Source organism: Chiloscyllium plagiosum, unplaced genomic scaffold, assembly GCF_037043375.1.
Source record: "Chiloscyllium plagiosum isolate Xiang-an unplaced genomic scaffold, Cpla_swu_hap1 HiC_scaffold_45, whole genome shotgun sequence".
NCBI lineage: Eukaryota > Metazoa > Chordata > Chondrichthyes > Orectolobiformes > Hemiscylliidae > Chiloscyllium > Chiloscyllium plagiosum.
In genome coordinates this window covers 23,087,441-23,101,760 of record NW_028270183.1, presented here as the reverse complement: position 1 = coordinate 23,101,760, position 14,320 = coordinate 23,087,441, and the positions used below count along the sequence as shown (strand labels likewise).

At 44.7% G+C, this 14,320-nt stretch overlaps 1 protein-coding gene across 1 annotated transcript in view; it reads right to left on the bottom strand.

Moving 5' to 3' along the window:
* LOC122552171 (procollagen galactosyltransferase 1) overlaps window positions 1-14,320 on the bottom strand; it is a 60,322-nt gene that overhangs the window by 10,095 nt on the left and 35,907 nt on the right. The window contains exons 3-9 of the mRNA XM_087983234.1: window positions 10,979-11,096; window positions 9,310-9,444; window positions 6,522-6,726; window positions 4,634-4,753; window positions 3,695-3,771; window positions 2,644-2,750; window positions 1,381-1,513 (exon numbers count right to left, since the gene is read on the bottom strand). Of these exons, the coding sequence (XP_087839360.1) occupies window positions 1,381-1,513; window positions 2,644-2,750; window positions 3,695-3,771; window positions 4,634-4,753; window positions 6,522-6,726; window positions 9,310-9,444; window positions 10,979-11,096 (895 nt within the window). The remainder of the gene's footprint in view (window positions 1-1,380; window positions 1,514-2,643; window positions 2,751-3,694; window positions 3,772-4,633; window positions 4,754-6,521; window positions 6,727-9,309; window positions 9,445-10,978; window positions 11,097-14,320) is intronic.

Here is a 14,320-nt window from a genome sequence, read left to right as displayed (position 1 = left end):
TCTGAATGTTAGATATCCATACAGTCTATACCCTAGGAAGAAAGGGTACTCATAGCTCGGGGAGAGGTGTTGTGCCCACAGGAACTGTACCCCAGGGCATATTAGCCTTTCTCTGCTCAAAGGAAAACACTGAATATCTTTAGCTTGTCACTATAATGGAAGATCCTCATCCCTAGTACCATTCTAACCTGGTTCCATTTTACCCCAGTGGTCCAACATCACTTCCACAGTATGTTGCCGTAAACAAATTGCAAAATCACAACCTAGCCAGCAATTTATAAAGAGTTCACCCACTTTTGAAAATGTTTTTATAGCTCATGCAGATCCTCAGCCAGAGCTATATGGAAAAACTGACTCGAGTCAACTGATGTCTATGTGTTGAAAAAGTTTTGACTTTTCAAAGCATTAAGGAATTGAGCAGACTGTTGAGGAACATAATATTAGCAACATTAACATAGCAAGAAACATCTGGTATATAACTGGGGATTAAGGCTTATTTACAGGGCGGAAGGGTGGGTCAGTGGTTAGCACTGCTGCCTCACAGCACCAGGGTCCCAGGTTTGATTCCAGCCTCAGGCGACTGTCTGTGTGGAATTTGCACATTGTCCCAGTGTCTGAGTGGGTTTCTTCCAGGTGCTCCGGTTTCCTCCCACACTCAAAAGATGGACAGGTCAGGTGATTCGGCCATACTAAATTGCCCATAGTGTTAGGTGCACTAGTCAGAGGAAAATGGGTCTGGGTGGGTTACTCTTCAGAGGGTCAGTGTGGACTGGTTGGGCTGAATGGCCTGTTTCCACACTGTAGGGAATCTAATCTACAACTTTTCTATTATTGAGTATCATGGAGGAAAACCATCTCATCTTGCATGCACTTTGACAATTTATCGAGTACCAGTTTAAAAGAAAAATCAAACTTTATAGTCATCAGAAACTGCTGCATTCTCCAGGGCAACTATTCTACCTTACAGGGTGTACCTGCCAATCAATCAGCACTTTGCTTCTGACTGTATAATGTTTACTTTAGCATTTCTTGCCAAATGTCCTAATGAGTGCAAGATGAAAAGCCTTGATAAGATGTGTCTTCTTTTTTCTAGCTATACTCAAGTCATAGAATCCCCTAGTTTTGAACTCTCCCACCCTAGGGAAAAGATCTTTGCTAATCACCTTATCTATGCCTCTCATGATTTTACAAACCTTTAAACAGTCACTCCTCAATCTCCTCCACTCCAACAAAAAAAAACCCAGTCTTTCCAGTCTCTCCTTATAACTCAAAACCCCCATTCCTGGGCCTCTGCTCCTATCCCTATTATTGTTGTACAGGTCAGTCCCAGCTGATTGAATCAAACTCCCAAGTCGCTCACCTAACACTGCAGCTCCTTACCTCTTTCCAGACATTGTAGTGACTGAGAAAACAGCCCATCTCCCCCTTGGTCAAAGGCCGGCCCGAGTAAGGATCTTCATAATTTGGCATCATATTGATACCAAGCGCCTTTATCTGGGTGCTGTTGAAGGCCCTGTAGGTATGAGTCATGGGGAAAGTATGAGCACATTTCACGAGGCCAACACCAACCAGCTAGTTCAAGAAAGAAAGAAAATTAAATGCATTCAGCCCCTCCTCTCATTTTCTAACCTAGCACCAATTTTCTGTACTTTACCCACATGAGGAGGTCAAAGCTGAAAAATGAGCAGCATGGAAGAGGAGAACTCATTTCAGGAAAGGGAAGAAGTTGAGGTTCTAACAGGTCTTATCCTATTCTCTCAAGATGTCCCTCACTTACCTCTCTGGGCAGCATGGTGGCTCAGTGGTTAGTACTGCAGCCTCACACACCAGTGACCCAAATTTGATTGCATCCTTGGGTAACTGCTCGTGTGGAGTTTGCACATTCTCCTTGTGTTGGCATGGGTTTCCTCCCACATTCCAAAGATGTACAGGTTAGGTGAATTGGCCATGTTAAATTATCCATAGTGTCTCGGGATGTGCAGGCCATGTGGATTAGCCATGCATAGTTACAGGGATAGGGTGGGGGAGTAGGTTTGTGTGGGCTGCTCTTTGGAGGACCAGTGAAGATTCGATGGGCTGAATGACCTGATTCCATATTATAGAGCTTCTATGATTCTATCCAGACTGATTGGTCTGCCTGTAAATCCCTTCTTTCCTAAGGGCTGCACCACTGGGTCTGCAACACTAGCAGAAAGCTCAAAAGGTTTCAACTGATTAGCTGCAACTGATTGTCAGGTAATAATGGTTGGGGTATAATACAGGATAGAATGCAGTACATAGAAAATAGAAGGGGTTTCATGTGGCTCAGGAAGCCTGCTTTGCCATTAGATCATGGCTAATCTTTCTACCTCAACGCCTTTGTCCTGCAGTTTTCTCACATCACTTTATATCTTTCATATCTACCAGTTAGACTCAACGTCTGAAATTCCAAGGCTCTCTGAGCAGGGAATTCTATACACCATTGTGAGAGAGAAGAAATTTCTCCTCATCTCTCACCTGCCTTGCCTCTATATCAGTTCCTGTAATACGAAGACCAAATCTGTGCACAACAGTCTAAGATGGCACGCACATTTTAGACAAACAGGATAGGGCCGTAACCTTATCTCTATGCAGTGTGTAAGCTATGGCTTGTAACTCTGTTACCTTCCATCAACAGCATCAATTACTTTGCATGCAATCTCCTGCTCATGCAGCGAATTAAGCATTCGCATTCTCCTATCTGGACGGCGTTTCAAGTTGATCAGAAAAATCTAGGAGATAAAATTGCAAAAAATGCTTAAAGATGAACGTTAAGTTCAGGTATCTTCCAATAAGACATGTATACATGTATTCTTTCATGGGATGTGATTGTCACGGGCCAGGCCAGCACCTATCCTCCATCCCTGGTTGCCCTTTTGAACTGAATGGCCAGCTGGGCCAATTCAGAGGGCAGTCAAGAGTCAACCACATTGCTGTGGGTCTGGAGTCACACTTAGGTTAGATCAAGAAAAGATGCTGACTTTCCTTTTTTCAAGGCTAGTGAATTAGATGGGCTCTTAATGTTGATCTTTTGATAGTTTTACAGTCACCATTGGAAATTAACCATATAATACTAGATTTTATGAATTCAGGGTGGCATTTGGCCCCACGGCACCAGGATATTAACCTGGGTCTCTGAATTATCAGGCTAGTGATATTAATGCTAAGCTGCTGCCTCCCTGACTCTGCATCTTCTAAGCTATAAAGCCGACACAGCAAAACAAAAGGATCCTTATCCAACAATGGAAGGCAATTCAAGCTGTCCTGAGACCTCTGCCAAACAGTACAAGAGTTGCAATGTTGTAACATTTTCCTGGTATGAATATACATCAATGTTCCTTTAAAGATCATCACCTTGCACCTAACTAGTGGAAGAGGGTGTGGTGGCAACGACATTGGAGAAGTAAGCAAGAGGCTCAATCTAATGCTTTGGGTCCATGGGTTCAAATCTTATGGCAGCTACTGGAATGTAAATTCAAGCAATAAAGCTGGTCTCAGTCATGGTGACCTTGGTGAGCAGCTTACTCACTCGAGACTACATGTGACTCCAAACACACAACAATGTGGTTGATTCTTAACCACTCTCTGAAGTGGCCCAGCAACCCGCAGCGGTTAAGAGATGGGCAAACCATTGGCCTTCCCACACTCCAACAGCAAGTTCAAATAACAAACGTACCTCATCGAAGCCCATCTTATCGGGGTACTTTGGTGCCACAGACAAGTATTTGGAAGGCTCCATGGGAGGGTGGTTCACTGAAACACAAACAGTGTGAGAGAACATGGAGGATTCACCACTGGATATCTCTGAGACGGAATGTGCACACACAAACTGTCTATACAATGAACAGGAGCTGGGTATCCAGCCAATGTTGGCACTTTGAAAGAGCCATTCCACTAGTCTCACGCCATCCTCATAAACCAGCAACATTTTCCTCCATCAGCATTTATCCAACTCCCATTTAAAACGACTATCGAATTTCCTTCCGCTGCCTTTTCAAGCAGGCTGTTCCAAATTGCAACATTCCATTCCTCGCATACAATGTTCTCCTTTTCTTCCCTTGCACCTCTTGCCTTTAGTGGGTCACCCACAGAGGATACTTATTGTCTGTCTCATGTTCCTGGATGTTTGCATGTTCAAGTTTCCCTAATCTGACGAATAGCTGGCAACATACAAGTCAATCACAGAGCGGCCAGAGAGAGTAAGATCCCCAAAAGCTGACACTCGTTCCGCCAAAGTGGTTGGGGTGGCATGGTGGCTCAGTGGTTAGCACTACTGCCCCACTGTGCCAGGGACCCACGTTCAATTCCACCCTCGGGAGACTGCCTGTGAGGAGTTTACACATTCTCTGTGTCTGAGTGGGGTTTCCTCCCGGTACTCCAGTTTCCTCTCACAGACCAAAGATGTGCAGGTTAGGTGTACTGGCCATACTAAATTGCCCATTGTGTTGACGGATGTATAGGCTAGGTGAGATAACCATGGGAAATGAAGGGTTACAGGGATGGGGTGGGGTGGGATGCCCTTCGGAGGGTTGGTGTGGACTCAATGGGTCAAATGCGTGCTTCCACATTGTAGGGATTCTATGATTGAAAACAAAAGAAAAACTGCATCACTTACCCATAATCTCCAAATGGACATGAGTGAAGCTATCCATCTCATCCTGCATGGTGCTGGTCAACTTCAGTGGCACCTGCAGGAACCCATAACGTTCCTTATTACAGATATACATCTGGACCTCTGAAACAGAAAGCAAAGCATCTGCATTATTGCAACTGTGTCTAATCTACAAACTACACCAGTCAGTATCATACACTTGGTCAATACAAGACACACACACAGATGGTCAGTGGACATTGTCACTTTGGAGATTCATGACGTGACAACATGTTGTACAAACAGCACCTTGTATTTATTTAGCTGTCCATGATCTCAGACAATTCCAAAGAACGTTACAGCCAACACAGTTCTTTCAAAGTCCCTGCATCTGAGGAAACGCAGTAACCACTTTGTGAACAGCGAGCTTTCTTGCTCTCTGCCTGGAAGCAGCTGAGGGGTGGGATGTGGGTTCAAACAGAAACTCCAGAACTGCCAGTCACTGATTTTTGCAAAAGCAAGGAGAGGAAGGATACCGAGAATGGAACACAAGGGAAGTCAGACAGAAACATAGGAAAAGTGGTTAGCCTTTCAAGCCCACTGCACCATTTGATCAGATCAAAATGGATCAATTTGTGGTCTCAACTCCACTTTGCTCCCTGCTCCCTATCCCCTATATCTATCAAAAATCTATCAAACTCAGCACTGAATCAATTCAAAGGTCCAGACTCCACTGCCTCTCTGGGGGAAGAGAAATTTAGAGGCTAACGAACTTGGGACAAAATATTGCTCCTCATTTCTGTATTAAAAGAGTGATCTCTAAGAGGCAGAGATGAGGACAGATTCCCTCTCACAGCGACTGTAGAATTCTGATCCCCAGAAAAAGTGAAGATGCATATCAGCCATGATCTTACTGAACGACACAGCAGGCTAAGGGTGCTAAACAGTCTCGCCCTGTTCCAGTCTTCGTCTGAAATCCAAGCTCACTGGCATGTCTAGCAGCTGCAACATAATGTCCTCAGATGGGTCTCTTTACTGTTAAGCACAGGCCTTCAAGTCAGACATTATGCAGGTCAAAGGCAATAGTCATCACCTTCTCCCAAAGGAACACAAAAGATTTGTGTATAATGTATATTGTGTATACATTATTTACTCTAAGGCCACAGCTGGAATACTATTTTGCTTAATCATTCATGGGATCTGAGCATCATTGGTAAGGTCAGCACTATTGTCCATCACTAATTGTCCAGAAGGCATTTGTGAGCCAACATTGCCGTGGGTTTAGACTCACATGTAGGTCAGACCAGGTGAGGATGGCAGATTCCCTCCCTAAAGGAAGGAACCAGATGGATGTTTGCACCAATTGACAGTGGTTACCTGGTCATCATTAGGTTAACTTTTAATTCCAGATTTTGTTTGGGTGAATTCAAATTTCACCATCGACTGTGGTGGGATTTAAACCAACGTTCTCCAGAACATGTCAGATTCTAGATTACTGCCTCTCCATTAACTATGGACAGTTTTAGTCCCCTTATTGAAGGAAAGATATATTGACATTAGAGGCAGTCCAGGGAAGGTTCAACTAGGCTCATTCTACCTTATAGGATATTGAGCAGGTTGGGCCTACACTCATTGGAGTTTAGAAAAATGAGGGGCAAACTTATTGAAACGTAGAAGATTCTAAGTGGATTTGACAAGGTAGATGCAGATACTTTGTTTCCTTAGCGAGATAGTCTATGACCAGAAGACATTATCCTTTTTTTTTTAAATTCACCCATGGTCAGCATCGGCAATGCGGACTCACCCAGCATTTATTGCTAGTTCTTAGACATGTCCCAACAGACCGTATCGTGCACAACTACAATGTATCTACGCACACGTACGCCCCCAATGACTGCATCCTGTTACTCACCTGCTTGTCGGCATGAGAAAGCAAAGACAATGATGTCGTCGAAAGACCAGGTGTAATCTGGGTGTGGAGGGTAAAATGCCAGTTGCTTGGAGGCCTCTTTACGGAGGTCGATCAGCATCGTGGAGTGGACCATGACAACTGGGAAGCAGCCCAGTTGGTCCCGCTTCCGTATGGGCACGTAGGCTGGGGTCCGCTTGTAATAACCCTTCCAAACAAAGGAATTAGTTAAGGTATAGCACAGCTTCCAATAGCAGCACGGACACTCAAAAGATGTCAACAGTGTTAGAGTCAGAGTCATAGAGATGTACAGCATGGAAACAGACCCTTCTGTGCAACCCGTCCATACCGACCAGATACCCCAACCCAATCTAGTCCCACCTGCCTGCACCCGGCCCATATCCCTCCAAACCCTTCCTATTCATATACCCATCCAAATGTGTCTTAAATATTGCAATTGTACCAGCCTCCACCACTTCCTCTGGCAGCTCATTCCATACATATACCACTCTCTGTGTGAAAAGGTTGGCCCTTAGGTCTCTTTTATATCTTTCTCCTCTCACCCTAAACCTATGCCCTCTAGTTCTGGACACCCCAAACCAGGGAAAAGACATTGCCTATTTACCCTATCCATACCCCTCGTAATTTTGTAAACCTCTATAAGATCACCCCTCAGCCTCTGACACTCCAGGGAAAATAGCCCCAGCCTGTTCAACCTCTCCCTATAGCTCAAATCCTCCAACCCTGGCAACATGCTTGTAAATCTTTTCTGAACCCTTTCAAGTTTCACAACATCTTTCCAATAGGAAGGAGACCAGAATTGCACACAATATTCCAACAGTGGCCTAACCAATGTCCTGTACAGCAGCAATATGACCTTCCAACTCCTGTACTCAATACTCTGACCAATAAAGGAAAGCATACCAAACGCCTTCTTCACTATCCTATCTACCTGCGACACCACTTTCAAGGAGCTGTGAACCTGCACTCCAAGGTCTCTTTGTTCAGCAACACTCCCGAGGACCTTACCATAAAGTATATAAGTCTTGCTAAGATTTGCTTTCCCAAAATGCAACACGTCACATTTATCTGAATTAAACTCCATCTGTCACTTCTCAGCCCATTGGCCCATCTGATCAAGAGCTTGTAATCCGAGGTTACCCTCTTCACTGCCCACTACACCTCCAATTTTGGTGTCATCTGCAAATTTACTAACTGTACCTCTTATGTTCGTATCCAAATCATTTATGTAAATGACAAAAAGTTGAGGACCCAGCATCGAGCCTTGTGACAGTCCACTGGTCACATGCCTCCAGTCTGAAAAACAACCCTCCACCACCACCCTCTGTCTTCTACCTTTGAGCCAGTTCTGTATCCAAATGGCTAGTTCTCCCTGTATTCCATGAGATCTAACCTTGCTAACCAGTCTCCCACGGGGAACCTTGCTGAACGCCTTACTGAAGTCCATATACCGCTCAGCCCTCATCAATCCTTTGTTACTTCTTCAAAAAACTCAATCAAGTTTGTGAGACATGTTGACTATCCCTAATCAGTCCTTGCATTTCCAAATACATGTACATCCTGTCCCTCAGGATTCCCTCCAACATCTTGCCAACCACCGACATCAGGCTCACTGGTCTATAGTTTCCTGGCTTGTCCTTACCACCCTTCTTAAACAGTGGCACCACTGTAGCCAACCTCCAGTCACCTGTGACTATCGATGATACAAATATCTCAGCAAGAGGCCCAGCAATTACTTCTCTAGCTTCCCACAGAGTTCTCGGGTACACCTGATCAGGTCCTGGGGATTTATCCACCTTTACCTGTTTCAAGACATGGGGGCTGATCCAGGCTTGGTGCATGGTGAGGCGGGGGCAGGGTCATGGTGGAACCAGGCCAGGGCATGGTGCAGAGAGCATCACCCCCAGGACAACATATTTGAGGACTCTCAATGATGCAGCATCGAGAAGTTGAGTTCAGTGCTGACTCAGCATCACATGGTGACAACTCACTGAAGCATTTCAACCAGGACATGCGAGCACAACCTCCCAACAGGATCACCTGACTCCAGGCTCATTACCAAACAACTTACATTCATATTGCAGGGATATTACTGTAAACATTTGAAAGGAGGAGGATGAGACAGGGAGGAATACAATTTCAAAGAATTTTGATTCGTTAGCGAGAAAGCATTGCCGCTGACGGAAAGGACAACAGTTAGGGCCCACAGATTTAAGGTTGATTAGCAAAATAACCAGAGGTGAGGCAAGGATTGAAAGCTTAATGAATGAACTATAATGATCTGGATTTCAAAACAGTTTTAATTAGCAACTTTTAAAGGTGACTTGAATATATTCTTTGCATGGGAATCATTTACAGTTATGGGGAACAAACACAACAGGGGAACACAGCACAGCACAGTCAGTTCCCTCAAAGAACAGCAACAGGCACAATACGGCCAAATTACCTGCTTCGGTGCAGAGATTTTGAAAAGGATAACGGGACAGAACTGACCCAGAGGAGGATTGAGACTGGTTGTAATGATGGGTTTGAACTTAGAAGACATGGCCAGAAGTGGAAAAGCTGGGAAGGTTCATAGAAAGCATGAGCTCTAGAAAAGAGAACGAAGGCTTGGGCACCAGCTGGAGAATAAAGGAAAAGAAGCTGAGAGGAAGGTGGAAGCTATCTAAGGAGTTGAGAGTAGTCACAGTTTGGAAAATTAAGAAACTGAAGAAATTAACTAACACACAAAATGGAAGTTGAACAACACAATTAATGATTGTTGACCTACCTCAGCAGTCATTCCACACCAGAAATTGGAATATGCAGAGCGCGAGTCCAACATGGGTGCCACAACTGTTTTGTTCTCCGCTATAAGGTGGTTTAAGGTGTCAGGGTTGATCAGGAAGTTGTCTGTATCGAGAAACTGGGAAGGAAAAGACCATTGGAGTGCAGCAGTTCCAGAAAACAGATTGCCAGGAAGAGAGAGGCACACACACATACAATGTTAGATTACATGAACTCCGGACACAAGTCATTGCGTACTTAGCACAAAGCAAGACAGGAATGGAGACACCACACCGTAATTAGGAGTCTGAAAATGAATTGAAATGTTGCTGTTTGTGTAGAACATGGTATCAATTAGGAACACAAGTAGTTCATGCCGCCTCTCAAGACCATTCTACCACTCATATTGGTCCAGTGTCCAAACTCAATTTGGTGACTTCAACTTCAGAATCAATAATGCACTTGCCTAATAAAAGTCCATCACACTCAGTGCTGAAATTTTTAATTGGCCAGCTCAGTGAGAGAGTGTGTTCCAGATTGCCACTATCATATGTGTGAAGTGCTTCCTGTCACTACCCCGAATGGCCTGCCTCTAAATTTAAGATGATATTTTATCTTTCTGGGCACCTCTCAATCAGAAGAAAGAGTTTCTCTTCCTCTAAACTACAGCAGCGTGTGATGGGAGAGATGTACTCTGATCCAGACTGATTATTTCCTTGGAATTGTTCCCAGAGGTGCGGGAAACCGTCACATGGATGTGAGAGCAGATTAAGTTAAACTCCTGGCCCCATACTTTACAGATTCTGGACAACAGCTGCAGCCCCAGCTAGATCATGTTCCTCTAGCCACATCCCTCAGCGGGGGCACTTCAGATCCATCTCCACCCAGCTTTAAAGGCACACCACACCTTCCTCTCAACAAAAGTCATGAGTGAATCCTTGGGCATCCACCAAACAGCAAGTTAATCCTCTTTTGAATCCAACGCTGAATAAACTACCAAAATCCATTGGCCCATAATTACCTGGTCTTTGTGGAACACTATCTGTAGTTTTCAACTGCCATCCTTTAAAGTGAAAATTGCACACGATATGAAAATCACATATTTATGGAAAGATTGAAAGACGGTGCACATACGGTCCATGCTGTATAGGAATAAATGATTGTTGACCTGTGGTTCCTGTAGGGTTCCATAACATTGGGGTTTAACTTGGATCACCTCTACATCTGGCAGAAAGAATAAACCTGCATTTCTGTCTCACCTTTTATGACCTCAGATATTCAAAAGCATTTGCCACCGATGAAGGTTAAGTGTAATCATTGTTGCAATGTAGGAGATATGGTAGCCAATATGGATACAGAAAGGTCCCACTACAGCAACATGATAAAAATGACTAGTTAGTCTGTCTTAATGATATTGGTTGTATGATAAATATTGGCCACAGTGAGGCATCCCCACAGTACAATACTGGACAGTGACTACAGCGAAACGAGAGCTCTTGACCCTCTGACTTAGAGGGAGAGCACTACCCACTGAATTATGATAGACTCTTCTGTTTGGGGCCCAGAACAAATTTAATTTTGCTCAAACTAGATCATTACTTGTACGCTTTCTAGCCAGATGCATGCTTCTTAACATATGCAGGAACACTAAAGAGAAACATAGCTGCCCTTACCAAAATATAATCAGCCCATCGATCCCTGGCTGAGTTCAGTGCTGCTTGCCTCAGCTTCATCACATGCTCATAGCGGGAGTCAGACCAATGCTTAGGCCCCATTTCGTCAAAGTAGGATCTGAAATTTGACATTGCAAAGCACACACAAGACATGGATATTCAGTGCCACATCAAGACAAACAGTTCATTGATTCTTGTCTGAGCTGCCTATTTTGCATCAGTATTTACTATGGAAAAGGATATGGAAGATATAGACTGTAGGGAAATAGACGGTGACATCTTGAAAAATGTCCAGATTACAGAGGAAGAAGTGCTGGATGTCTTGAAATGGTTAAAGGTGGATAAATGTCTCTTGTTGAGACATTTGCATAATCGATAGTCACAGGTGAGGTGCCAGAAGACTGGAGGTTGGCAAACGTGGTGCCACTGTTTAAGAAGGGCGGTAAGGACAAGCCAGGGAATTATAGACCGGTGAGCCTGACCTCGGTGGTGGGCAAGTTGTTGGAGGGAATCCTGAGAGACAGGATGTACATGTATTTGGAAAGGCAAGGACTGATTAGGCATAGTCAACATGGCTTTGTGTGTGGGAAATTATGTCTCACAAACTTGACTGAGGGTTTTGAAGAAGTAACAAAGAGGATTGATGAGGGCAGAGCAGTAGATGTGATCTATGTGGACTTTCAGTAAGGCATTCGACAAGGTTCCCCATGGGAGATTGGTTCGCAAGGTTAGATCTCATGGAATAAAGGAAGAACTAGCCATTTGGATACAGAACTAGCTCAAAGGTAGAAGACAGAGGGTGGTGGTAGAGGGTTGCTTTTCAGACTGGAGGCCTGTGACCAGTGGAGTGCCACAAGGATCAGTGCTGGGTCCTCTATTTTTCGTCATTTACATAAATGATTTGGATGCGTACAGTTGGTAAGTTTGCAGATGACACCAAAATTGGAGATGTAGCGAACAGCAAAGAGGGTTACCTCAGATTACAACAGGATCTGGACCAGATGGGCCAATGGGCAGAGAAGTGGCAGATGGAGTTTAATTCAGATAAATGCTGCGTTTAGGGAAAGCAAATCTTAGCAGGACTTATACACTTAATAGACCATAGAACGTTACAGCGCAGTACAGGCCCTTTGGCCCTCAACCTGTCATACCAAGCTGAAGCCCACCTAACCTACACTATTCCATGTACGTCCATATGCTTGTCCAATGTACTTAAATGTACTTAAAGTTGGCGAATCTACTACCGCTGCAGGCAAAGCATTCCATACCCTTACTATTCTCCGAGTAAAGAAACTTTTTTATGGGCGGCACAGTGGCAGGGCGGCATGGTGGCACAGTGGCTAGCACTGTTGCCTCACAGCGCCGGAGACCCGGGTTCAATTCCCGCCTCAGGCGACTGACTGTGTGGAGTTTGCACGTTCGCCCTGTGTCCGCGTGGGTTTCCTCCGGGTGCTCCGGTTTCCTCCCACAGTCCAAAGATGTGCAGGTCAGGTGAATTGGCCATGCTAAATTGCCCATTGTGTTAGGTAAGGGGTATGGGTGGGTTGCGCTTCGGCGGGTCGGTGTGGACTTGTTGGGCCGAAGGGCCTGTTTCCACACTGTAATGTAATGTAATGTAATGTAATGTAATCTAATCTACCTCTGACATCTGTCCGATATTTATCACCCCTCAATTTAAAGCTATGCCCCCTCGTGCTCACCATCGCCATTCTTGGAAAAAGGCTCTCTCTGTCCACCCTATCTAACCCTCCGAATATCTTATATGCCTCTATTAAGTCACCTCTCAACCTTCTTCTCTCTAACGAAAACAGTCTCAAGTCCCACAGCCTTTCCTTGTAAGACCTTCCCTCCATACCAGGCAACATCCTAGTAAATCTCCTCTGCACCCTTTCCAAACCTTCCACATCCTTCTTATAATGCGGTGGCCAGAACTGTACACAATACTCCAAGTGCGGCCACACTAGAGTTTTGTACAGCTGTAGCATAACCTCATGGTTCCGGAACTCGATCCCTCTATTAATAAAAGCTAAAACACTGCCTTCTTAACAACCCTGTGAACCTAGGTGGCAACTTTCAAGGATGTGTACATGGACACAGAGATCTTTCTGCTCATCTACACTACCAAGAATCTTACCATTAGCCCAGTACTTTGCATTCCGATTACTCCGACCACTTGTCCACATTAAACTCTATTTTCCACCTCTCAGCCCAGCTCTGCAGCTAATCTATGTAAGGTCCTAGAGAGTGTTGCTGGTTCATAGCTCCTTGAAAGTGGAGTCGCAGATAGATAGAATAGTGAAGAAGGCGTTTGGTGTACTTTCCTTTATTGGTCAGAGTATTGAGTACAGGAGTTGGGAGGTCATGTTGCTGCTGTACAGGACATTGGTTAGGCCAATGTTGGAATATTGCGCGCAATTCTGGTCTCCTTCCTATCGGAAAGATGTTGTGAAACTTGAAAGGGTTCAGAAAAGATTTACAAGGATGTTGCCAGGGTTGGAGGATCTGAGCTACAGGGAGAGGCAGAACAGGCTGGGGCTGTTTTCCCTGGGGCGTCGGAGGCTGAGGGGTGACCTTATTGAGGTTTACAAAATTATGAGGGGCATGGATAGGATAAATAGACAAAGTCTTTTCCCTGGGATCGGGGAGTCCAGAACTAGAGGGCATAGGTTTAGGGTGAGAGGGGAAAGATATAAAAGAGACCTAAGGGGTAACCTTTTCAGGCAGAGGATGGTACATGTAAGGAATGTGCTGCCAGAGGATGTAGTGGAGGCTGGTACAATTGCAACATTTAAGACTCATTTGGATGGGTATATGAATAGGAAGGATTTGGAGGGATATGGGCCGGTTGCTGGCAGGTGGGACTAGATTGGGTTGGGATATCTGGTCGGCATGGACAGGTTGGACCGAAGGGTCTGTTTCCACGCTGTACATCTCTATGACTCTATGACCAACTCCAAGGTGAAACCATTCGGACTTGGCCTTGTATCTCTGGTTCCTTCATAATGTTTGGAATTCCTTGACCTAATTGCATCACGGGAGCGCCAACGAGTGAAGACACTCAATAAGTAGACAGTGTGAAATGAGCACTAGAGGCTGAAAGTGAAATGTTACCTAGACAGCATTGACTGCAATTTTTTAAAAACTCAAGCACAAACATACTGGTCTACACAACACTACCATTTGTACCATATCAAGAGGAGACTGCACTCTACACTGCTGCAAACGAGGATCCTCATCCTTGCACCAAACTCATCCTTTGGTGAAGACAACAGGGGTTAAAAAAAAAAAAAGCCATCACTGATAGTCTACATTGAATACCTCAACTTCAACACCTCAACAAGA